At 39.7% G+C, this 26730-nt stretch overlaps 3 protein-coding genes across 3 annotated transcripts; 2 read left to right on the top strand and 1 right to left on the bottom strand.

Annotated features, from left to right (window-relative positions):
- The first annotated feature begins 297 nt into the window (after nt 1-297).
- LOC141432212 (ribonuclease Oy-like) lies at nt 298-4145 on the top strand. The gene is made up of 3 exons (XM_074093728.1): nt 298-565; nt 790-1076; nt 1361-4145. The coding sequence occupies exons 1-3, from the start codon at nt 519-521 to the stop codon at nt 1840-1842; spliced, it is 816 nt and encodes a 271-aa protein (XP_073949829.1). The 5' UTR covers nt 298-518; the 3' UTR covers nt 1843-4145.
- A 2949-nt stretch (nt 4146-7094) lies between these two features.
- On the bottom strand, nt 7095-12407 carry LOC141432211 (UBX domain-containing protein 1). Its single transcript, XM_074093727.1, has 6 exons — nt 12265-12407; nt 11786-12185; nt 10541-10725; nt 9554-9724; nt 8746-8864; nt 7095-7279 (listed from the first exon to the last, which is right to left on the bottom strand). The coding sequence occupies exons 1-6, from the start codon at nt 12312-12314 to the stop codon at nt 7236-7238; spliced, it is 969 nt and encodes a 322-aa protein (XP_073949828.1). The 5' UTR covers nt 12315-12407; the 3' UTR covers nt 7095-7235.
- Nucleotides 12408-12581: 174 nt separating this feature from the next.
- On the top strand, nt 12582-26218 carry LOC141432209 (cGMP-dependent 3',5'-cyclic phosphodiesterase-like). Its single transcript, XM_074093725.1, is given in 17 exon segments — nt 12582-12806; nt 12912-13028; nt 13533-13628; nt 14010-14146; nt 15313-15359; nt 15362-15417; nt 16022-16153; nt 16513-16661; nt 17913-18138; nt 19038-19192; nt 20530-20688; nt 21259-21347; nt 22065-22254; nt 22371-22512; nt 22839-22984; nt 23304-23400; nt 24232-26218. Coding segments are annotated over 17 exon segments (2223 nt in total). The 5' UTR covers nt 12582-12680; the 3' UTR covers nt 24391-26218.
- Nucleotides 26219-26730: the final 512 nt, after the last annotated feature.

Raw genomic sequence — 26730 nt, 5'->3', positions numbered from 1 at the left:
GCCGGCCTCGCATCCCTATCCTACTGCCTCCCTATATGTGCTTGGCCGGCAACCCCCTACTTCCCGGCCTCTACAGTAATGTAGTATTATAATATCTTCAGGTGCATTGATTGTGCATTGCATATCTGGTTAGGTTACTGCCATACTGACCACTACTAGCGCCATCTAGCGATATATATATAGGGAGATCTGGATTCATTACTGCAGGGCAAGAACCATCTGCATCAGCTTTAGCTGTATAGGCTTGTTCCTTTTGTCTATCCCTAAAGTGAAGTGAAAAAAGAAGCTATTTTGACGTTTGTGACGTTTCCACGGTGTCTCTCTCGTCTTGTCTCTTTTAGTACAATTATTAGTACAATTACAAATTACTACACTACTACGCTACATTACTAGTAATTACTGAACATCATTAGAACTGTAATGTTAACGTTCTAAACTGTACGTCCTGTACATGTATTGTGTTATTTTACTTATTTTTATCTCTATAAAGTGTAATACAGTACAGAAAAGTTTGAAAAATGGCTCCATTCGGCAGTTTATTAACATTAATGCTGATTTATTCAAGGTAAGAAATCGGGATCTAAGCAACAAAATACTAAAGATATTATATTGTGTTGGTATGCGTATTGACGTGAAAATGGTCTAGTCTATTGTTTACTTTAAGGTTCCAAATTATATTACGTACATTGGCAGTAATGGACGCTAACCAAAAGCGACCGATTGCCACCAAACAAAAAAGTTGAAGTTGAAGTTATATTACGTAGTAAGTTTAATCCTTGCTTGTTTTAGTTTCCATTATGTGCAGCCAACTAAAGTATGGAAAGACAATAATTGGGACTTGCTAATATACACACAGGAGTGGCCTACAACGGCGTGTAATGAATGGAAAGAAAAGAATCCTTCACACAAATGTTCCATGCCCAGCCAAGGGAATACATGGTCTGTCCATGGCATTTGGCCTACTAAATATGGATCTATGGGGCCATTCTTCTGCAATAGCTCGGCGCATTTCGATCCAGAAGCTATTAAACCCATTGAAAAGGAATTGACCGAGCATTGGACAAACATAGATTACGGTAAGAATAATGTTTTCTATCTGTGAATGTTGAAAGTGGATGAACACAAAATAACACCAATATTAGTAAATATTTTATGGTATTGGATTTTATGTTATTTTTTTGTTCATTAGTTGATTATATTTTTATCTTTATACAAGGTGTTCATTAAATATCTGATTCCTGAAAGTTGTTTGAAATCATATGTAAAATCAATTACGCTATACTCTAGGTTATTTTTATATATCCTTCTTTTTAACTACTTATCTTGTTATTGCTAAAACTAATTGTAACTGACATTCCAGGTACTTCCACATACTCCTTCTGGGCCCACGAGTGGACTAAACATGGGACTTGTGCTGCTATCCTTGACGCATTTAACTCCGAGTTCAAATATTTCTCAAAGGGTCTCGAGTACTTAAACACATACAACCTGTCAACTATTTTAAGTGAAGCGGACATTGTACCTTCAGTTAGCAAGACTTATGATGTTGTGGATATAGTCAATGCTCTCAGGGTTCGTTTAGGTGTGAATCCGGTTGTAGAATGCAGGAAAGAGCAAGGTAAGAGTAACATGATAGAGATACGTATATGTATGTCTAAGAAGCTAGAGCTGATGGATTGTGATGGAGTTGTACATCTATATCCGGGTATGCATAGCGACAATGTTCTGACCAATTGTGACAGAAACCAGGGTGTCCTGTATTTGCCATATAGCTCGCCTAGCAACTTAAACATAGTGCAGTGGTATAAACTAGTTACTTGGCTTCACTGGTTTACGTTGTAAGTTTAATCAGCCTTTATAATTCTGCCTTGTCAAACTGAAAGTCACTGGTTGGCCAAAAGCATTAAGAACATAGACTAGGCCGGCCACAAAACCTAATTTCAAAGAAAAAAAACTGCTGCAAAATTTAAAAACCTAGCTGTTTTGAAAACTGTTTTGGGTAGCAGAAAATGCTCTGTGGGCCAGATGTTTGATGTGGCTGTTTTACCGCCTTAACTTTTTGCAACAGCAATGCAATGCAGTGGCTTGGGGTCCTTCCCACACCTATTGACGCGAGATCGTGTTTAGCTTTTTAAAGCCGATTCCGCGTTGATAGGGGTGGGGAGACCCTTAAACAATTACTTAGTCTGACATGTTGTGTCATGACATGGTATTGTTTCATACAACAACAAGCTATCCTGACACATTGTATCAGATAAATCTCATCAATCATGGCCACCCTCTTTCTACTGTATTTGATTGCACTTCTAGCAAACCATCAAAATTTGATATTACAAACTTAGTCTATAACTAAACTTTGGCATTGCATCAGTAGGATAAAAAGACATTCTGTTCCATATGTACAAATACTAGTCGAAACTGTAATTTCTGCACATTATTTTTTTGGTCACGGTAAGTGCACATCGGACCTCATCCATCGTCTATTTTAAGTCACTGGGAAACTGTTGAGATTTAGTTGTCCTGAAGTGCACCATTGTATTACTGATGAAATTTTTTATGACTGAAAAATGTGTAGGCTACAGATGTGTATTTTCAGTCTTAATCCACTATTGTTCTTCTGTCTATTAATGAATAGTAGTTTCTGTCTCTGTTTTTTTTATTTATGTCCTTTGTTTGTCCAGTATTTATATTGCATAATTGTCAGTACATGCGTTTATTAAATGTTAATAGTTTTCGTCATTATCTTTATAGAATTACCTAAACAGAAGCTCTTATAGGATTGTCCGTCTGCCAAGAGCCATTTTTTAGAGCGCAAGAACGCATAGATATAGATACAAAGCTGGATAAACTTAATAAGATGTAAAAATGTGATGAATGAAATTTCTAAGAATTACCTACGGGTAAAGTAGGACTTCTCAAAGTAAGTAAATGAAAATGCCTGAACGATTGAACTGGAAATATAATAATAATATCTTCATTTTCATAATACTATGAAGCAGAAAGTAATTTTTGCTAGCTCTTGATTTTGTACAGAACCCTGAGTGTTGATAGATCCTTGTAGTGAACTAGGATGATTCTGTTTGTCAAGCCAAGGTACACTTTAGTACCTTGTCACCGTATGCCTTCTGTCAATTTTATACTAAAGTTCAAATAAGAAGTGAAAGTCAGAGGGTAGTAGTGTAAACATATCTTTGCCCACAACCATACAACCATTAGAAGTGTTACCTTTTAATTTCTAATGAATATGGATTTTTGTTTTAATGTAATACTTAGTATGTGTGTTTAAAATGAATTGTCTGATAATTTATTTCAATGCTAATTTTATGAAAATGATACAATTACACTAATACATAAATTGGTTTTTCTTTTTTAAATATGGCTGTCCATCGGAGGACAATATTGCCAGTGTCTAGTAGGTTTTGCCGTTGTACGGTGAGAAAATTCTAGAAAACGAAATATGAGAGGTAATGGTGGATGAACAATGACAGCGACTCTCTAATACATACATATATTTTTATGTGTAAGATAATGTTTTATAATGTCTTGTCCTAGAGATGTCAAAGTCATAGGTGTTAAGGAGCTATTTATTTCTATTATAACTGTTGAAATTATTTGACTGAATGCTTTTTTTCTAGGTTAATAATATGAACAGTGACTTAACACATTCATTTATTTCTGACTTAAAAGATGTGATACTCATAAGTATCTCAGTTTTAACATACTATTTCATATTCTAAAATTTCAACATAGAATTTTATTTATATTCAATTGAATTCAAGTGGAAAACAGCAATTAGTTATTGCATTATTATTTATTTAATATACGAACTTTGATATTTTATTAATACCTAAATAAATACTAATTAATGAATTCAATACAGAACAAATTGACTATTACAAGTCTATTTTAAATACAATTTTGGTATAACTTGGTGGTACACTGGCCATCCTGCAAGGGAAATACGGCCCAAGCCCTCTCACTCTGAGAGGAGGCCTGTACCCAGCAATGAGACCAGTGGCGTAGCTACCGAAGGGCTAGATGGGGAAGGGCCCCGGGGCCCCCAAGCTCAGGGGGCCACTCGGACTCTGACTTACAAACTATAAATGACATCTGGAGTACGTCGAAATCGGAACACGACGAATACGGAACAAACGATTTTAAATAGTTTAGTTGGGACTTGGGGCCCTAGTTTATTTTTTACCCCAGGGCCTTTGGTTACCTAGCTATGCCACTGAATGGGACGTATATAGGCTGGCATATTAACACTGGCCATCAAACATGCTGTTAAAGGTTGATTGTTCTTAGCAATTACCAATTTACCCGACTGCGAAAAAGGAGGGTTATTTAGTATTGATAACACCAGTTACCTATGTGTAATTATTAATTAAGTTAAAGGCTTATGTACTTTTATTTTGAATGCATTAAATCTAATCATGTTTCTAAATAAGTTGTTTAATATTTTTCCTATTAGCGGGTTTAGTTTTGATTAGTTTCAGCTTCGCATCCAGTTATTTCCTTCTATCCCTTCAGATGAAGATACATAGAGCTTCATTTATCCTGACAGAAGTTAGGTAAATAGTTACCAGCACCAAAAACAAAGCAACACAGCAACAGTACAGCAGTGGCGTGGCCAGGGCCGGATTTAGAGGTCTGGAGGAATTGGGGCAACAAAGGAGTAGAGCACATTTTTCACTCGAGTTTTTAATAAATAATTTATTGTGAAACCAAGTAGAAACAAAAAATCTCAGTAAAAGTTGTTTACTAGTGTTTACTCGTCGAAATTAAAAAAAAATGCCCTCCCCTAAATCCGGCCCTGGGCGCGGCGTCAGATATTTCCGTGGTAAGCCGAAGCAAAGATCTTTCATAATTCTGTGTCTTGTTCTATTTTATAAATATTGGGCAAGCTCGTGGGAATAGGGTTCTATGGACGCTTTGCCACTGGTTTACACTCGCATGCATTAATATCTGCCCCAGCGGAGCGTGCAAAAATATCTGACACGTCCGAAGTCGCACGCTTTTCTGTGTCAGATATTGGTGCTGCTGACTATACTCAAGACCGTTTAGAGCGACTTTCAACGGTCCGTCAGATTCCGTTTAAAGTCTCTACCCATTAGCAGTAATAGCAACGTGTCAGGCAATAGTAGATTGTTGCACCAAGCAGAAAGTTTTTTATTATTGCACCGAGTACCTACCGATTTGGAGCCCGAGCGTTAGCGAGGGCTTTAAAAAGCACGAGGGCAATATAAATTACTTAATGCGAGGTGCATAATCTGCTTTTCTTTCAATTATTACAGGAATAGTAGACGAAAAAAAAAACTCATGCTAAACAATGAATAGGAAAGAAAACTTCCTCTGAGGAAAGAAATGTCACTAGCACTCGATGATTCCTTTTTTGTAAGTTTACATTCACACTCAAAAAATATCTACGGAAAGTTCGCAAGGTTTTTTTTTTTTTTTTTTTTTTTTCTGGCTCGCGCGGTTTGCGCATCCGCCACAGACGCGTAAAGGTAAGGAAACGAAATCAGTAGAAAATACGGGAATTTGGAATACGGAAAACGGAATTCAACAGGAGAAGATTACATGGGATTAAAACGGAAGAAATAAAGATAAGTATTTTACATAGGTACACATGATAAATTAAATTTAGTGAGATGAGGAATACATATTTAAATTTTAATATCATTATTATTTATAAATATGTTCAATAAGTTATATATAGTTATGTCATTAGAGGCTAAAAGGACAGAGATGGATGTAGGTAATGGGACCTTGTAGGATGTAAGCTGTTCATAAAGGAAGGAGTTGTCATGGAGAGGACATGAGAGGAATATATGATTAGTGTCTGCAATGCCCAAGCCACACTCACAAACATCAGACTCGATCAGTTTAAATTTAGCAAGGCTGGCGGGAGTACAAACATGACCCAGTCTCATACGGATAAGGCAGCAGGTAGCTCTCTTACCAAATTTAAATTTGCCAAACCAAGGTTTACACGGAATGCTAGGTTGAATAGAATAATAATATTTGCCCTTGATCTGGCAACTTTCAATCCACTTGTTCGCAAGGTTCCCGCCAATTTTTTTCTTACTTTTTTTGGCAGAGTTAGTTGCCAGTAGCGGTAGATATTTTTTTGATATTTTTACCCGCGATCTGACAAATTTTGGATGGGCGCCAGGTTGGCCAACCAAACACACACTTTTTTTTTTAATTTACGGCTACTTACTGTTTTTCATAGGATTGGTAACCTAACATAGATTATTTTTCACTATGCAGGCAAATTTTATAGCAAAAATACTTGTTACCTCTTTGGTGGTACAATTTAAAAAAAATCTAAAACAATGCAATAAAGGATTTTCATACATTGGAAGAAAATAGTACGTTGTGTCTTAAGGGCGGTAAATAAGGAATTACGAACGAGAGTCTATTAGAAGCCCGAAGTCGAATACTGAGGGCTTTAATAAGTCGATGTTCGTAATTCTAGTACCGCCCGTGCGACATACAATGTTTTTCATAACATTTGCGAGTAAAATTGTATATTTGTAAAAGAACAACTAATATTCTTTCATAAATTGCCGATACCGCTGACTGCGCTCTTGGCCTCGCTCGACGCTCGTTTGCAGCGATAAATCTGGTCACGTGACCCTATTTTGAATTTCCCACAACTCAAAAAGTATCGTCAAGTCGCCGCGTCGAACAGCAGCGACAAGATGGCTGCATGCAGGAATGATCTTGGTCTTGGTAGCTGATTTCTTAACCTCCTTTAGTGGCAGTCGTGTCAGTGGTACAAATATAAGAAATTGGAGTGAATGAAAACAAACAATAACAGTGTTTTTTCCGAAATTGAAGAGGTTTTTTTCCAGCGATAAAGCTCAGCTTATGTCACGTGACCAGGAAACAAGCGTCGAGCGGCTGCATGTAGCCGCACCTTTAGTTTTGAATAAGACAAATTTATTGATACAGTGAAAGTATGAGTTACTAAATGCATAAGGTTGTTCATTATAAAAGTAGTAAACCTATGTGGTGGAGAAGCCTGTCTTGGTAAGGGTTAAAAACTATTGTTTTAATTAAAACCTAAGAAATAAAACTCATTGTGTGAGACGAGAAATAAAGCATATTTAATTATTTACTATCAGTACACCATTATCTTAGAACATACAACCCCTCATCTTACAGTACAAACACTTTTATAAGTATAAAAGAGAATTATTTCATGTCGTACCATGTGATGTGGTGGTTCATTGACCTCTGGACACTATGATGACCGCGGAAGGTACCAGACCTGAAAAAAGTTAAAATTAATATTAAACCACAGATTAAACAATAGGTAAAAGTAGTGCCACGAGAGTTGAAGTGAATGATTATACACACAGCTATAAAAAAAACTGATTGCACAAAAGGAGAACCAAATAAATGAATGAGTAAATGTCAAAATCCTGCTGTCATTACACGACATGTTCTAGTGTGCGTGACCTCAACTCTGGTGGCACTACCTAGTGTATAGGTCCTATACAAATAAGACATTCGCGTTTATCAGACCTCGCAGCCGGCTTACCGCTAGTAGTGATAATGGCTGACACAGAGTATAATCTTTGAGTTACAAATTATTCTATGGAGTGACAAAGCACTGCTTAGAATGGTAAAAGAATTTCTAGGCAGTGGCGGATATGCAGTCTTGGCTGCCCTAGGCCCCAGGCCATGTATTTAGTATCAGCTACCCCTTTCTCAGCATTGTTATCATCGTAGTGTCTTTTTAAGTCTCAATTTGCCGCCCCTAATATCTGGCCGCCCTAGGCCCGGGCCTACAGGGCCTTAGGATAAATCCGCCACTGTTTCTAGGTCGACTATCTTCTAATTGTACAAATGAACCCCTATTTCTTTTGGCGCGGGTCAGGCCGTGCGTCCATAGGTTGACACTCTTTCCCGGCCCGGATAATATCGACCCTGTTTTTAGTATACACGCCCATAGATGCTCATGTCAATGTCAGTTTCTATGGGCGTGTGCACAAAAAACAGGGACGGTATTTCCATGTCGGTATTATCCGGGCCGGGAAAGAGTGTCACCCCGTCCATATACCGCCATGTAATGGGCCCGTCGCGGGTCCGCGCACGTCCCGCACCCGTCGTCTGTGTGTGTTGGGCTTTATTGAACTTATAAACTTTTGTAATGTCATTTTAGCGCTAAATTACAACGGCTAGGATTAGAGAGACATTCAATTTGCTACGGGCTTTTTTACTTAACATTAATAAAATTCACAATGTAGTTTTCAAGAATTCCAACAAGATTTTTTTTAAGCATCCTGGAATATCAATTGAATTGCTAGATCGAAAGGTTTACGCGTGCGAAGCCACAGCGAGTAGTTCATTAAAAGCTTTTCTTTAGTTTCACCTGTTCCGTTGTCTGTCTGTCTGTCTTTAGTCAAATCTTGCAAGTTAAATTCGACCAAATTCCAGTACTCGGATTGACTTGAAATTTGGCATTCTTAATGTAAATAGCGTGACAATACAATGATCTGGTAGTGAAATCCTGGTAGTGCGGCCAGGATCGTCTCCGCAGAACGGAACTCTTCAACGGTTAATGGCATCGACTTGAAATTTGGTATGCAAATGTATTTTGGGTGACAATTTAAAGTATTAAAGTTAACAAAAAGTAGGTACAGTCTGAAAAAAAAGCTTTTATTAAAAACGAAATTTATACTAAAAACTAATATTTCCTGTAGTTTAGAAACAACAAGTTAGTGGCCTCACCTAATAACTCCAGAGGTTTCTCGTAGTCTTCGGGTGTGAACACCTTCTTGGGGAAAGTGGTCATGAAGCGGAAGTTGTCATTTTGAGCATACTCTTGTGCGTGCATTTGTAGGTAGAGCCTGCAAAACAATTTAAATCTAGCTAACATTTTTTTTTGCCTAGAACTTTAACATAACAAGGGGGAGCAGTCTTTTTAGTTTTAGAATCATGTCTACTCAAAAAGAAGCACCAGCACAGTCATTGACATTAATTAATTAAGTTACTGAATAAATTATTTTCCATATACATTTTTCATGTGATTGTCCTATTGTAGTTACACAATGGGACCTCATGGTAAGTGATAATGTGCCAAAAAAGAATCTTGAGGCGCGAACACGTTTTAAGCGCCTAATTCTAAAATAGCCACACAGTAGTGTTTGTAGTGCTGCGCCCACGGAAGAATAAAAACAAGTTGAAGTGCTATGTAGAAGCAGCGTGCGTGCCACAGGTAAGCGGCGGTACGCTTACTCGATGACAATCGTGTCTATATTAAGTAGAGTATGGTCACGTTTAGTAGTGTCACGACATTCCTTATTTTTCAGTAATTATGCCGTATTGCTCAATTCGGGAATGTAAAAATGACAGCAGGAAAAAAACATACTAATGGAGGATTACCTACGTCATCGAGTAAGCGTACTGCCACTTACCTGTGGCACGCACGCTGCACCTACATAGCACTTCCACTTGTTTTATTCTTCTGTAGCTGCGCCCTATTTGGGCTCCTCTAACATATTCCTAGGCCCCTGGTATCCGCATGGATCGTACTCACTTGACAGCAGCCAGCTGCTCCTTGGCTCCGAAGGTGTGCGCGAGCGCCTGTCCGTCCGGCAGCCGCAGCTGTATCCGCGCCTGGTCGTAGGAGGGGCGCGGGCCGGCCGGCGCGGCCGGGGGCGGCGCCACCGGCTCCGGCGCCGGCGCTGGCTGCCCGGACGCGGCCAGCCTGAAAAGCAGTAAGCTTATTGAGCACATAGGTACATAGAAACTGGATAGAAATATAAGTTTTTATTGGACTTAAAGTCCATGGCATATGGATCGGCTTTAGAGTCACCAGCCTCACTTCCATATGTACCTTGCTTGATATTCATATTCTTGTATCTAAGCTTCTATTATACAAACCATTTACGTAGGGCCTCTGTTATGGCTCATGTGTGACCCCTGCGGCCCTGTGATGAATGGTTCAGTATGGCTATGCCTAGGCTCACCAATCAGTCCCAATTAAAGCCCAAATGCAAAATATTGACTATCTATGTGGCATTCATTATTTTAAGAATTCCTTTCTCATAATTAGGGACATCATAGTTAGGGTTACCACCCGTACTCTAAAATAGAGTATTGTCCTCTTTTTCATGTAGGCGTACTTTATAATCTACGACACCAATAAAGTACGCTAAAATACTCTATTTACGTAAAACTTATTCTTACTGGCTCGTTACTGGTTATGAGTACTTATGAGACTAAATAAACTGGTATCCACTTTTAAGGAGAAATAATAAATACTCTTTTTTTATTCTGTGTACTTTATTTTTGTCCTTCTAAAATGAAAAAATACTTTATTCACCCTAAAAAAAGGTGGCAACCCTAATCATAGTCCTCAAACTGATTTCCAATCATTTCAAATCTTCATTTTGAATCAAAAATTCTAATGAAAAACCTTTTGAAGTCAAACTAGTTAACCTATTCATCTGTTCAAACATTCAAGATTAATTTTAAAACAGTTGTTCAATAATCCTAAAGACAAGAATCAATCTCTACATACTTTCTAGCTTGTCGGTCAGCCTCGATCTGCGCCCGCACCCGTTCTCTCGCCTTTTGATCTTCCACCTTCTCCCTCCGTCGCTGCTCCACGAGCTTGGCCATCTCCTGTTCTTGAAGGCGAAGGCGCGCGTCCTGCATGTCCTTGCCGGACTTGATGCGAAGACGCTCGCGCTCTAGGGATTCTGCCTGGAAATACGAGGAAAATATGGTCTGTGTGATTGCTAAATCTGCTATGTGCATTTATTGCACCTTTTGAGGACAGGGAATTGTACCTAGGTGAAAAGCAAAATGCACCTAACTGACCTGAAGTTGGAACAAAACTGAGAAAAGATTATATAAAAATTGAATCCAATTTCCAGTTTTGTTTAAATTTACTCTTTTTACTCTTTAGCTTTCTTGTAATTTTTCAATTTAATTGCATTTTCACCCACCATGCCCTATTTATAAATTTGACAAAAAGTTACATATAAGTAACATTATTCTAATTAAATTTTTTGTTAAAAAACATCATTTAGTGATTAGTATCTTGTATTATTTGATAACCTTTATATGTTAAGATTGGTTTTTTGGAATCTTTTTGTAAGTATTTTTTATTTCAATTCCAAATTTTTAAACCTAAATTGAAAATACAAACTGAAATATAGATGAAATAGAGATTTATCTATATTTCAATTTTGTACTTTCAATTTCCGTTTTACGGGATGACCGTATAAGAAAAAATTTGGAATTGAAATAAAAAAAAGATTCCAAAAAAACCATCTTAATTTAGAATAGAATAGAAATATGTTTATTCAGCCAACACATCATGACAAAAAGAGAAAACACATTTACAAAATTATAAAGAATACAAGAACAAACAAATAACTTGATTGAATTTGATTGCTTAGTAATGACATCTCTTGTCCGGGTGAGCGGTTAGTTCCCATGGAGTGCTAAGAGTTTCTCGATGAGGGCTACGGTATAGATGTCGCTAGCGTCACTACTTAAGTGGCTAAATAAGAAACAAACAAGCTGAGATATGAGGTGCATAGGGGAAATTCGTGTCTGTACCGTTGACCAGCAGTGGTGTAGCGATATAGCATGCGGTATTGAATACCGAGGACCTGGGATTGATTCCCAGTGCTGGTCTTATTTTTCTGGTTTTTCTGTGCATCTATATTTCAGTTTGACTTTTCAACCTTTATATGTGTTTAACTTTGACAATGTTGATTAGTAACAGCATGGCCTACTATAAAATCTATTGTACCTTTTCTCTTTCTTCTCTCTCCTTTCTTTTCTGCTTCATTCTCTCCTCGAGCAGCGCTAGTTGCGCCTTTTTCTCTTCCTCAGTCAATGGTTTCTTTTCCTCCGTAGATTCAGAGAAACTGCTATGATTGGTCTTCGCCGCATGGAACTCCATCTCATCCTGATTCTTAAATAACTTCCCACATTCGTCGCATTTGAAAGATTTTGCTTCAGCAGCAGGTTCTGTAGTGTCGGGTGCCGCTGCGGCCGCGGGGGGCTCGGAAGGCGCCGGTCCGGCTGGTGCTGAACTGGACCCGATCGTCTGCCCAACCGACTCCACTAAAGGATCATCAGCATGCGCTAAAAGCCACTCCATAGCCGGCTCGACCCCCTTAAAATTCGTAACCGCTAGAGCTTTCTCACTGTAACCAAACAAAAACATGAATACTAAAGTGTACTTTTAAGGGTTTTGATAACTCGGTAAGCACAAATCAGACTCACGCTCGCTCCTTTGGGAAGCCCATTTCGATCAGGGTTTGTATTTCTGCCATTATTTTGAACGTAAAACTAAGGAAATACGGATTACAAAGTTCGTCATCAGCTGTTTTCAGAATCCGACTGTCATTATTCAACAGATAACAAATTGTCGACAGCCGGTTTCACTTGCAGTTTCATTCAACTACCGATTAAAACGCCGATTTACAAAAAAACTGACGTGTACCAAAGTGTACAGCGAACTTTATATTGAAGCTGGCAAGTGGAGTGGAGTGGGTAACAAAAAAAAAACTGACGTTCAATGAACGTCGTTCATCATGGCGGGTAAAATCAAACCAATAAAACAGCAAAATAATCTCTCTCCTACAAAACGGAATAATTAACGTTTAAAAGAGTTCGGAGATACCATTATAATTGTTAAAATGGCGGCTCACAAGAGAGTCAGACGCAAAAGCATACAAAATAGCGATCCAGGGAAAATATTAGATTTGGTGATAAGTTTAGATGACGATACTTGCGCTGAGCTGGAGACAAAAACAAACACTTATGTACGTAAAGCAATTCTCTTATATTTAAAGCAAAGAGTCTCGACTATGGATGCTGCCGCGGCATTGTGGTGGCCATGTTTCGTAAAAACCTACTTTCCTTTTCAGCTGCAAGAAGAGTGCGAGGCAGAGCTAGTGTTTAATGTAATAGTCCACAGCGAACGTATGGAAGCCTTCATTGAAACAATCGGCAAAGTGATCTTGCACAAGAAGAATAAAATTTATGTGCGTATGATAATATCAGTTATAATATAATTAAGTATGTAGGTACATAAAGCATTCAACTTACGTGGAACTTACCTAGAGGAGTAAGTAAACAAAATAACATAATCACTAACCGTAAAGTGTACTGTGCGTGTACTGTATAATGTACAGGGCACCTCCTGTAATTTAATAGCAGAAAAATAATACGCGATTCCTTTTGAGATAGACTATTGTATCGAAAGGATTATCGTTGTAGTTAAATTATTTCTTAAAAACAAACACGTTTAAGTAGAAGTATCTACCTGGGTGACCGAGCTACGCCCAGGCTAAAGTTGGAAAACACTCGTTTTCCCAGAAATAAGATCTAGCTAGATTTATTGTACGTATTTATTTACTTATTGAAAGCCCCCTCATAGCTAATTTAAGTAGTCGAAATCGTTAAAAATGTCTTTGAGATCCCGAAATAAATAGATACGCAAGAATATGGATACCTATATGATACAGATTTTTTTTATCTTTTTTCAGATGTGCGAGAAATTTATAGATTTATTGAACGCTGGCGTTGAGAGTACTGTGTTCTTTAGTAATTTTTCTACGGACTTTCAAGAAATTGTATCTCCTGTAAGTACGAAATTTAACTATCAAACAACAACTATCAAAGATATTCTTGGTGTGGACTGAGTTAAGCCGGCCACACAAGCTAGGTTATATTATAACCAATGGTTATGCTATGCCTGCACTTCATTTTTGCAGGCATAACCAAAAAAATATCAATTAGCATAGGTATTTCGAATTTTGCTTGTGCAGGCAAGGAGTCATGTCATACACACGTTCAGTTTTGCCTGCACAAATGAACTGTGCAAGCACAACCATCGGTTATAACTTAGCGTGTGTGGCCGGCTTAAAAGTGCTTTTCCACTTTCCACCAGCGAGGCGTAGCGAGACGAGGTGGGATGAGATGAGAATTGAAATCGCGAAATTTTTATTTGATTATTGACGCAGTTTCTGCCGCAAGACAGTGGCAAGAAGCGTGTGGTGGTGTTCCCGGTGGCGGGGCAGCCATTTTCTCTGATCGTGTGCGTCGTGGCGCCCAAAGTGCAGGAGGCGCAAGTTGCTGTTCTCACTCATGAATGCTTTTTGTTAGTACTATTACCATAGATTGGAATTTTTGCGGCAAAACACGACTACCTATCGTTTTAAGCACTACGAAATTGGCGTCCGTCTGATGTTTTGCTGCGAAATTTCCGATCCCTACTGACTGGTACCTACACCATACACCCAGAGTTGCCCCTATGGGCGATATGGGTATCAGGGGATATTCTCTGATTGGGTTGAGTGAGGATGTCTTTTGGCGTACGATTTATACCTCTGCTCTTCCCCTTCTAGTAGCATATACCTCTCAAAAACTGCCATCGAAATTGCACCTTGCCTGTAGATTCACCTAGAGGTCGCTCCACTCGCTCTACTCTCCTCCTTGTGCAAGATCTGGCTGGATCGCTGCCGCCATCTTAGTTACTCGCTTATCCTCACCTTAAGCGTAAATACTGCTATTTAACGCTGCTGTGTTCCGGCGTGAAGAGTAAGACAGCTGGTGAAATTACTGGCACATGTGGTTATGCTATTTTAGCCCTCAAGGCGCATCGCATCTGCAATGCTCTGCTAAATGGGCACTTTTTCATTAGCCGGCCCGGCGCCGGCGCCGTGCCGGTGTCGGGGAAGCAAAAATTTATGAAAATGTATGGCTCGCTTTTTCAGTTACCGGAGTTGAGTCCCGCCGGCGCCGTCGCTGTCGCCGGCGTAGCAAGCTTCCCACTCGGTGCCGGCCCGGCAAAACTGCATTCGTATATGAATTGTGCTGAAGTCCGTTTCAGTACTGCACCGGGCGTAAGCCGCGGCGACATCGACAACGGCGCAGTGAAAAAACGAAGTCCCGGCGCCAGTACCGGTGCACGGCCATGCCGGTGCCGTGCTGGTGCCGGGCCGGCTAATGGAAAAACAGCCAATGAATATCAATGGGTGATGGTGCTCAATCACCATCAGATAACATTTTCACATTTCAAAATCAAACAAAGGGGAGGGCAGGGACTGTCGCTATCCAATTTGAATACTTTTAATGTCAGTTGAGCAGTACATAAGAAAAGTTATTACGATTTTCCTTGTTGATTAATGCGATACTTTGACGTTTACTGTGCATGAAAAGGTTTCGGCGTGGTGGGTCAGGGATTAAAGTCCTTCTCCGTATTAATTTTAACCATGAATTTGTACAGGAACTGCACTTTTGTGTTTTAACGTGGTTTACTTTCAGATTCTGCTGGCCAGCTATTAAAAAGTCGATTTGGTTTGAATACGAATGCACTTAAAAAAAAAATGTCAGCACCTACTCCGTGTAGCGAAGCGACTGTTCACGCAAGTAAATGAAATATACAGATAGACATTAAAAGCTACACACCAAGCGCAGCGTAGGACGTCCACCAACGAGATGGAAATATGACCTGGTTAAAGCGCAGGTTCATGATGAATGCAGGCCGATTCCAACTGAACTTGAAGCAACTTGAAGTCTTTGGGGGAGGTCTATATCCGACAGTGGACGTCCTACGTAAATTACCTAGCCAGATCATCGATTTAGCCAGATATTTAGCTACCTATCCGGACAGATTACGTGTTATGTCTGGCGACAAAGTGGGCACTCTTGAGTTTATCCGTTCCCTCTTAATATGAATATCTCTCACTTTCGGGTTACCCCGAGCATCATAGCGGCATCTAGTCATCGAAAAGAGGAACTGCTACGACCCTGAGAGCTGTTGTAGTCAATGCAGTATCGAAGTTTCTCTACTAGGATGCATAAATACAACTTTCAACTCTATTTCTTTGATCTTCGTTCCCCCCGCATAATCATCTCCTGTAGGGAGATTTCTCTATATATCTCTAGGTATAAGTAATATAGCCTCTGCCCACAGTAGGTAAGCAAAATGAATTGAGTTTATTATATTCTTTTAAATGTGGTGTTTATGAAGGTGGCGTCTTTGGACACACTGCTGCAAATGGCAATGGACCAGGCGAAGCATCTGATACGGGCGGAGTATTGCGCAGTCATGCTTATCGACGTTGATCGCATGGAGTTTGTCGAAACTTACCATCCTGGGAAGGTACTGTGTTTTATCCAGTAACTTCTTAAATGGGCCCAGTTTAAACTGCCAAGAAAAGTGGCGGAGCCACTAGAGACATCAAAGGAAGTGGACGGCGTGTGGGGATAAAATCCACTAATATGTAGGATTACTATTTAATTTTCCCGGCCTCACGCAGCGCTGCTTTGCGGTTAGTGCACTAATGGATTTTTCCCTTTCACATCCCTCCGTTTCTTCACACATTTTTGGTTTAACCTTAAAGGGGTTGCTTTTTTTGTAACTTACTTTACTTCCTATGTTCTTGTTCGATACGATCCATTTTCTATACGAGAAGGTGGAATATGTGTCAATTCTCATCCAGACCTTAAATTCCCTTAAAGGGTAAAGAAACTGCGGAGCGTCGGTACCCCATGAACGTTGGTATTGCTGGTTACGTGGTAAAAACCGGGGCTCTAGTCAATGCGAAGTCGGCTAAGGATCATCCAGCATTCGACCCTGACGTGGACAGCTACCCAGGAATAGATGTCAAGTAAGGATTGTCCTGAAATCCACAACCATATGGATTTAGCCACGAGTATGGGCGTACCGAGGAGGAGGGCAGGGGAGGGTCCCCTGGTAATTGTTTGTCTCCCCTGCATACTACGTATGTAGTATAAGTATTTATACTTTATGTTTTTGTATAGTGCGTAGGTTTGACAAAACAAACACGGGGGATCAGAACTAAAAAAAAAAAGATAAAAATAGATGAAAATGTGACTTGCCTCCCTGGGTACGCCCTTGCCCCTTGGATTTAGCTACTTTAGCTCAATCAAGTAATCTACGTTCTAACATATTGGTCATAAAATTTGGGAGCAGTGGCGGCGCTGGTTCAAGCCGCGGGTTCACGGTGGATGCAGGCCGCATGGGGGATGCCTATGTCCAACAGTGGACGTCCTACGGCTGACATGATGATGATGAATGGCGGCGCAGGACCGAAATTTGGCGTGGGCAAGAGAAATTTTGAGAGGCCCTATGATGGCACACCACACATTAGATAACGGATGTTTAAATGAGCAAAAAAACGAGACCTTCGAGGCGCGAGGACCCGCAGACCGCGAGGCCGTGGGCAGTGGCCCACGTCATCTACGCCTTGCGCCGCCTCTGTTTGGGAGTCATGGTTTTCTGGCTACTTCCTCCGTAAAATATTTTGATTTAGTTACTTATTGCCTCTACTCTAAGGCTGGAGGTCCAAATCAATGATCTATATTTTCATCTTGCTGCTTCACAAGCACGCGTGTAACACTCGTCCCCCACTACTTCCATGTAGGAGTAAATCAACATAAAATAAAATGTAACTTGCTGAGCTCCGGTATAAGCTGTAAGCCATCTGAGCCAACTGAAACAGACCGTTGGAACAAAAAAATAACATGCGTCGTACTTACAGAAGTAGCTGACTAGCGAGCAACAGCAACAGAGCAAAGCAGTTTATAATTTAAGTGCTTCTGTCTTTATGGCCCTATAGAGATCGCGAGAGCCAGACGCGAAGGGTACAAAGCTCCTAAATAAGTTGGCGTCTGTATTACTACGCAATAATCATTTCATTATAATCATTATGCCATTATAAGATTTGCTATTTGCCAGGCGTCTGTTCGAATCGAACATTGTTGTTAAAAGAAACTGTCAGCCTTTATAAAACAACGAAGGTCTTGTTCTCGCGGGCTCTGTCCCTTCCCTATCATTTATCATCTTTGGTGCTTGTCAGTTTAATGCTATGAAGCCTGTTTGTCATTCCATGTTCTAGAACTATCCTGACATTCCCAATCCGAGAACAAACTGGCATAATCGGTGTCGGTCAGTTGATAAACAAAATTGGAGACCCGTACTTCGACGCCATGGACGAAGAGATGGCTTTAGCTTTTAGCATATACTGCGGTGTGTGTATCATACACTCAGTCGTGTACCAGAAGCTACAGGAGGCTCATATCAGGAACGCCCTGGCCAATGAATTGGTCATGTATCATATGCAGGTTGGAAACTAAATCAATTTAAATGTTTAAATGCTTAGCTTATATTCTCATCTCCCAGCCTATATACGTCCCACTGCTGGGGCATAGGCCTCCTCTCGGAATGAGAGGGTTTTTTAGCTTATATTGGTCCTTACGAGTATGTATGTATGTTCATGTTCATATTCGGGTTTCTGGATTCTCGATTTTATATTTATTTATTGAGACACGAGTGTTTTCGATATCTTGTTACTGATATAACTACTTAGTATAACCACCAAGAAACATATTTTAATTTCCCTTTATTATAAATATAAAATGGGATTTTTTTCAGCAACTGCAGGTGGTAGGACCTTGTGCAAGGTCCGCCCGGATTGCTACCGCCATCTTGCTCGCTAATCCTGCCGTGACCCAGCAGTGCTTGCTCTGTTGTGTTTCGGCGTGGAGAGTAAGACAGCCGGTGAAATTACTGGCACTTGAGGTATCCCGTCGTTGGCCCCTAGGTTGGCAACGCATCTGCAATACCCCTGGTGTTGCAGATGTTTATGGGCGGTGGTGATCTCTTACCATCAGGAGACCCACTTGCTCGTTTGTCATCCAGTCGAATAAAAAAAAACTTACGAGTAAGATATTTTTGGTTCCAGTGGTAAATGTTTAGTGCCTCCTACTAACTAAGTATTTAGTATACGCTTGTTGGCTTTGTGTTTCTTAACTTTTAACATTAAAGCTTCAATATTAATGGGTAGGTAAGACAACTTGAACATATTCATATGAATAGATGCGATTCCGAGCCAAATTTAAGGCTATCTTTTTTTAAAGAATTTGTGCTTATTAAAACAGATGAGACATTAATGATTTTTTTTTAGTTCCTACGAGGGGTACTGAATATGTAGAAAGGGTTAAAGTAGGTATGTTCGCTGCAGGTGGCTGATTCCGAAGTGGCAAAGCTGATGGAGTGCACCGGTTTCCACGGCCACCCTCACCTGTCGTCGCTGCACTTCAACCAGCGAGCTCTTCCCATGAGGGAACTGCCTTGCTACGCACTCAAGATGTTTGAAGATTTGGGATTCGTGAAAACGTAATACCGTACTCCCTTGATTTTGTAGAACTGTTTTTCAGGTAATTGGCTGCAAGAGTTTGTGGTCTTGCTTAAAGATTGGATGGACTTTGTAGTATAGCGTCTTGATCAATCAGTGTATTTTATATAGTATTTGGATGTGAATGGTACATTGTGTCTTAAGGGCGATAAATAAGGAATTACGAACGAGAGTCTATTAGACGCCCGAAGTCGAGAACTGAGGGCTTTAATGTACTGCCCATGCGACATACAATGTTTTTCATCACATTTAATTGGGAGTAAAATTGTATAATTGTAAAAGAAAAAATGTTTTTTTTTTCCAAATATTGCCTATATACCGCTCACGGCTATGGTAGTCTGCATGTTACGACACTGTTTACGAGCAAGTGTGATGAAAAAAGTATACTACTTAGGTACCGCTTAAAGCGTTTACGATTTAATACAGCTGCGTAAAGTGAAGTAGGTAGGTACTGTTGAAATTACGTCGGTCGACGTTTCGGTTACCTACTTTGCAGCCGTCGTGTTCACGAGTGAACTAAAAAGGAAGGTATCACGATCAGTTTTCATTACACAGAAACATATTTAAATAATAAATAAATATCACGGGACACTTGACACCAATTGACCTAGTCCCACACTACTTCATTGTGCATCCTCTATCGCGTGTACAACGGGGAGTGCTCCGAGGAGTTATTCGGGTTGATCCCTGCCGCATCCTTTCGCCACCGACCTACGCGACAACACTTCCATCCTCACCATTTAGATGGTTGGCGGTCCTCTACTGTGCGTTTTTCCAGAAATTTCCTGCCTCGCACGGCAAAACTCTGGAATGAACTATCGCCTGCGGTATTCCCGGACCGATATGACCTCAGGTTTTCAAAGAAAAGAGCGTACTCCTACCTTAAAGGCCGGCAACGCACTTGTAACTCTTCTGTTGTTGCAGGTGTCCATGGGCGACGGTAATCGCTTACCATCAGGCGATCCGCCTGCTCGTTTGCCCCTATACCATAAATAAAAAATAAAAACTAAGCAAAGCTTGTACTATGGACACTAGGCAACGGATAAACATACTTATATAGATAAATACATATTGAACATCCAAGATCCGAGAACGATCATTCGTATTATTCATACAAATGTCTGCCCCGGCCGGGATTCGAACCCGGGACCTCAAGCTTCGTAGTCAGGTTCTCTAACTTAATTTTAACTTTGCGTGTGAGGTAGCGCATTTAATACTTGTTTCCCACTAATACTGTAAATGTGAAAGTTTGTTAGTCTGCTTGTTTGTTTGTTACTTCATCACGTCTAAACCGCAGAACCGATTATTACTTCCCCAGTTTCAACCTAAAACGCACGAAGCTCTGCCGCTTCATCTTGCACGTGAAGAAGGGCTACCGCGACGTGCCCTACCACAGCTGGCTGCACTCGTTCAACGTGGCCCAGTGGGCTTATGCCGCCATGATCAACTACAAACTTGTGTCCCAAGGGTACTTCAAGTAAGGAAAGTTTACCTTGGACTGGAGTTGAAGGCTCAGAAGTTTTTGTTGTCAGAGATGAAAGAAAGAAGAAATATTTATTTACTTCAAACAGTAGCACTACTTTACAGTTTATAAGACTTACTTACCCCCTGTTTCACCATCTATTGACGTCAGCACGTCTAATGTAATGTGTGAAGAGAAATTCAGGTATCGTCTTCTAATAAGTAGTTTTTAACTGCAACCAGCTTTTGGTCCTTTCATGAAAAATATAGCCCGGGGCGGTGCGCCCCCTTGGCCTCCCTTATACCGTGCTTTTTGGTAAATCTCAGATAAAAAGGACGGCTATGCATAGCTATATATATATATATGCTCTTTCACATCTTCTAACAATGTAAAAAGGGCGCCATAGTTTTTATGGTACCACTACAACTGCTACAAATTCTAACTAGGTACGTACTTAATTGTGGTTCTAACTAACTTCTATCGAATAATCATATTGGTAACTTCATGATTTTACGCATAATTTTGTGGATCACTTAAAGATAAGTAGATTTTGGGTTAAATATAAATAAATTTATGTTTTATCAGCGACTTGCAAGCAATGATGTACCTGATAGCCGGTCTGGTGCACGACTTGGATCACCGCGGAACTACCAACAGTTTCCAAATCCAGGGACGTAAGTTCACATCAATACTGCTACCATTATAATGATAAAAAACAGTTCAATTTAGAGCTTGTTCTTAGTACTGGCACGTCCCATTATATTTGCTTTGGCAAGGCGATGCTGCTGGTACAGGACTTAAATTTGTACCACACAAGATCAGAGACGCAATTCAAATTGGACGTTGCTCTAAGGTTAATCGTGGCAGTGACTAATTTTGGCGCTAAAAGTTGAGTTTCAGTCATGGTTGCCTACTGCTTTTAATATTTCTGCGAATAGATCACTAAAAACAGTCAAATCTCTCGCGTATCCTCGTGCATTTAGAGAACCAGAATATTGTCCCATAATAATAATAAAAAAAACTGAATAGCTCAGACTAAGTAAACCTGCGACTTTAACAAGGTCATCCGTCCATCTTGTTGGTGTACGTCCCACGCTGCGCTTGCCGATCCGCGGTCTCCACTCGAGAACTTTTCGGCCCCGACGACCATTTGTTCTCCGTGCTTTGCCCATAGCCTCTTCAACGAGCTGATTCGCTTGGCTATATCGGTGACCCTCGTTCTTCTACGTATCTCCTTATTTATTATCGATCCCGTAGAGATACCCCAAGCATAGCTCTTTCCATAGCTCGCTGAGTAACTCTGAGACACTCTGAGCCTATTTATAAGGCTATGTAGTGAAGCACCACGTCTCGGATCCATACGTCCTCATTTTATTACCCTTATCCTTTAGAAACCACCCTGGCCGCTCTGTACTCCAGTGAAGGTAGCGTGATGGAGCGCCACCACCTAGCACAGGCCATCTGCATCCTCAACACGCAAGGATGCGACATCCTGGAGGCGCTGCCTCGCCGGGACTACGACCGCGCTCTCATACTGTTACGGGACTTCGTTTTGGCTTCGGATTTGGCTAATTACTTCAAGTCAGTCATAGATTTCCCTAAAGTATAAGCTATATATTTGTCATTTCTTTAAGTTTTGGGTATACGAGGTTGGTAGGTTCCTTTTAATAACGATTGAATAAAATATTTTCCTGCAGAAACTTGAACGAGTACAAGGCTATATCGCTGGACTATCAGAAAGGCAACCGCACGCACATTGCTTGCCTCCAGGCTTTGCTCATGAACGCGGCGGACCTCAGTGACCAGCTTAAAGACTGGGGCTGCGTCAAGAAGACTGCTGTTAGTTTTTTAAATTTCAATTTAGAGGTTTAGAGGCCTTGGGACACCAAAGGAATGGAGGTCCTCCAGGCGAAAGAAAAAGAAGTTACTTACCCGTCGAAGCTTAGATATTTTATAAATTTCTAATGTAAAGGCTCCAGGACTGTAGTTCCGGAAGCTCTTAATCTTTATCTTTATCTAAATCTTTTTAAAATTAGTAAGCCAAAGGTTCCACCCTAGTACATGATTCAGTTTCTTCGACTGTACCTCCGAATCTTGCTAAATTTTTGCGAGTTGTGGCCCGTTTGAATCAGCGGCCGCAAGCTAGTCTATCATATTTTGTGCAGGCAGCAGTGCTAACGGAGTTCTTCAAGCAAGGCGACGTGGAAAAAAGCCGCGGCGACTTACCGCCCATCATCATGGACCGCGACAAGTGCGTCATTCCCGACTTGGAGATACAGTTCCTGCAGACGATTTGTGTACCACTTTACGAGTAAGTTACGTAATGCGCCGGCCCTGATTCGAAAATAGAAATCGTATTGTACTGTCCTTTTCACACTCGTATTAAATAATATTAGCGTCAGCGGGACGGCAAGATACGAAGTCCGAATTTTGCACTTCTATAGGGGGTAGAGCAAGATCAGTAGTAGTTAGGTGATGAAAATTATAATCTATTTACTTACCCCCTGTTTTACCATCCATTGATTAAAATCTGACGGATAAATGTGATGCCGTCTCTGTTCGAATAGACAGAGACGGCCGCGTTAAATTAAACAGACCCTTAACTTAAACTAATTAAATTTAATGTACAGGATGATAGGAAACATTTTCCCGAAAGCTGCTCCTTGCATAACGATACTTGAAAGCCACATGGAGAAATGGGACGGATCGAAACCCGTATTTGCTGAAGTAAGTAAGACATTATATTTTCCCAAATTTTAAGATATTCAGACTGTGTTTACAACATTGTAAACAGTGCTTACCTACTCTTATTTCGTTTCGTCGAGGATCTTTATTCCTCAATTTTCATTGCGACGGCATGCTCCAAATCTCCAGCATCCCGCATGCGTTTTCCATCGCTCTATGTCTCTATGAAAACGGTTCCCGCACGCGAGTCTATGGCTACAGACAAAATGTCCACACCCCACATACGGGCCCTAACGACCAATGAAAACGAGCCTGGAAAAAATCCAGTACTTAGTCCGCACTGACCACGTTCTTAGTAACGCGGCAACAAATGCGGACTACCGAGAATCCTTTCCCTACTTGACCGCAATTGGGCCCTGGTGTTGAAAGAAGCATTAACTTCAGAGGTGGGGAGATCTAGTCCTTGCTTCTTTCTGTTGAATAAGGAAAGAAGAGATCGCTCTGAAGCGATGAAGCGGCTTATTGCTTGGATACATTGTAATTTTCTCTCTGTACCTGTTTTCTGTTTCGCTTATTATCGTGGTGTTCATTAAAGAGTCATTGTGCTGTTGTTGTATAAAGGCCCCGCTACACGTAGCGACTTGCATGTGAAAATTGGCGCAAAAATTGTATGGCGTCCTAAAGCCATTTCTGCGGTATACCATTTTGCCTTCTTAACTCACATGCTTGCCTATGCAAATTAGAATTTGCGCTAGTATGATTGAGTGCGTAGCCGAATCCTTGCGTATGACTTCACAACTCGCTATGTGACCTCCTTGTGAGTTGACTCTTATGTTGTAAAAATATATGCTAAAACACAACACATTTTTTAAGGTGCCAATCATAGCGGGTTTGTCGGTCCTCCTTAGCCCGGAATTGGATAACCTGATTGAGCTCAATTTGCAAGAGAAAGAGCGGTTACGTCTAGAGGCAGAAGCTGAGGCGGCGGCAGCGGGGGCGGTAGTGGAAGCTGAATCTGAGGAGGAATATTAAAACGTCCGAGTTATTAATTAATTTAGAAAATATTTAGTTTTTTAGAGTATTTTATCGGCGGTTGAAAGGCATGATTTGTCAGTCTATTGCAATGTATACATATATACATACTACGTAGTCCCGACAGAGTATCTAGGAGGTTCGTTTCTTAATTCGGACGCATAAATAGGTACAACTTCCAACGCTCATCTGGACCGTTTCTCAGTGTTTTGTCTCGTAAATTGAATGAGAAATTGAAACGAAAGACTACCTATTATTAGACTAATACGCTTCGAGAAACTGGGCCCTGCTTAATACGTCGCCCCGAACTGGAACGACTATTGTCCAAATATTGAGCTAAGTTTTGAGAAATCAAGAGTTTTTTCCCTGACTTTTGGATTTCTGATTTTCCCTGACTTTCCAGAAAGTGACCAAGTGGTTTTCCTGCTATGTTTTTTGGTCGAAATGGGACTTAAAAAATGTTGCATATTATGATCAAACAACGCGCAGGGTTTCCTAGCCAAATCTTGCCGGAATCACACCTAACTCATAATACGGTATTTTACAACTCCTGTATTTGCCATATTAATATTATTTTGAAAATATAGATATATAGATAGCGTTTAGCGAAGAGAAAATTTAAATCGGTTGGAAATTGGATTTATAGTAATTTTTTGAAAAATCTGTATACCTGTCTCTTTCTCAAACGCTTTTCTCTATGCAGCAAGTATGGCGGTACTGGCGTGTGATGTATGTTTTTCTCTGTCTAATCTTGAATTTCAAACTATTATAACTTTGTTATTTGTAAAGGTAGTTTAAAAATTGTTTCTCTATTCGATAACAGGCATTGTAAATTTTTAATTTATAAAACATATGAAGGGTCCACGGAAAGAACGTGTCTAGTCACCTAAGCAACTTTTTGAGTTATAGCGGTTTGAAAGTTAGTCATCACGAACAATTACTATGGTTACCATTTATTTAAAAGATAAAAAATAGATTTTATATTGTTTTCAGATTATTTAATTCAATGGTAAGTCATAGTACTTTGTGAGCTCTACATTTTGGCATTAAAATCTCATTTTCAAAAAAAAAGTGACTAGACATGTTCTTTCCGTGGACCCTTCATATACAAAATAGTCAAATACCGTATCATAAGATCTGCCGCAGTGTTAGGACCAATTCAAGAGTTGCTGCATTGAGGGTAAGAAACGTTTTTTGATCCCATGTGTAACTTTTTATTTTAATCATATTTCTAAATAATATTATAACATAAGAGCAGAATTTACAGTGAAATCTACTACACTGCTTTATGGGGTCTGCAAATGTTTCGGGCCTGACAGGGAATTCGTTAATGAACTACATGCAATAGATACATACGATAAGAAATCGGACAGAAATTGCCTTTTACCGTCATAGCTTTATTGTTTTGTGGAGATAAATTAAATGCTTTCTTTACTAACTTTTGTTTTATTAGTAAATACGTGTTTTAAAAATATTAAGTAAATCCAGAGAATACATTGATAAAAGTTTCGGTTATTTATTACAATAGCAACATTAGGCACCTATTTACCTTTGGTCGTATCACATTTTACAATTACACTGGCGAGCTAAAATACTTAACTACTTTCCAATATTTCCATACAAATATGTTTGAAAAGTCATCCATTATTTTTGCTCCTCAGTATATTTTACTAACCATCACATCATTGAAATTGAATATTTATTCGTTGCCACATCTATTTCTTATTTCAATATACAAAAAAGTGACGATTCGGCGCATACTTTTATTATTATTCATTCATTTTGTAATTCCAATAAAAGGTTAATTAGGTAATTACCTAAAAAAAAATTTAAACGCTCGAAACTACGTCAAAAATAAAAAAATAATTTCCATGTGACTATCATACACCGTAATGTGTTGGTAGTTCAGTTACAGTTTCTTTGAACATATCACAGTGTTATATCAACTTATTTTACAGATTAGAGCTTAAAAAATTGTAAGTTACTTGAATACACATGTTTTCACTAAATAATACGATAGTAATGACGTGCAAAAACAATAATAGTTATTTGTGCAACAAGAGAGCAAAGTTGTTTTTTGTTGCGAGTGTTGATTTTGAATCCCGAGTAAGCGAAGGATTCTATAATTGTATCACGAGCGTCAGCGAGTGATTCTAGGTTAGAATCCTGAGAGCAACAAGGGATTCAAATACACGAGATGCAAAAAAACTTTGGTCTCGTGTGACATACAATTTTTCACCTCAGCAGCGAGAACATAATTTAAATGTAACATAAGAATAAAAAACATATACCTACCTGTTTACAAAACAAACACATTTTTTAAAATAGAATCCGATTATT

This window comes from Choristoneura fumiferana, chromosome 10 (assembly GCF_025370935.1).
Source record: "Choristoneura fumiferana chromosome 10, NRCan_CFum_1, whole genome shotgun sequence".
Lineage (NCBI taxonomy): Eukaryota > Metazoa > Arthropoda > Insecta > Lepidoptera > Tortricidae > Choristoneura > Choristoneura fumiferana.
This window is presented reverse-complemented; position numbering and strand designations above follow the sequence as displayed.

Bases quoted from the DNA above. Each gene is read 5' to 3' on its own strand.
- LOC141432212 (XM_074093728.1), top strand. From the start codon at position 519: ATGGCTCCATTCGGCAGTTTATTAACATTAATGCTGATTTATTCAAG. The intron at 566-789 runs GTAAGAAATCGG...TGCTTGTTTTAG, and splicing joins TTAATGCTGATTTATTCAAG to TTTCCATTATGTGCAGCCAA. The intron at 1,077-1,360 runs GTAAGAATAATG...CTGACATTCCAG, and splicing joins TTGGACAAACATAGATTACG to GTACTTCCACATACTCCTTC.
- LOC141432211 (XM_074093727.1), bottom strand. From the start codon at position 12,314: ATGGCAGAAATACAAACCCTGATCGAAATGGGCTTCCCAAAGGAGCGA. The intron at 9,725-10,540 runs GTATGTAGAGAT...ACTGCTTTTCAG, and splicing joins GCTGACCGACAAGCTAGAAA to GCTGGCCGCGTCCGGGCAGC. The intron at 8,865-9,553 runs GTGAGTACGATC...ATTGTTTTGCAG, and splicing joins GAGCAGCTGGCTGCTGTCAA to GCTCTACCTACAAATGCACG.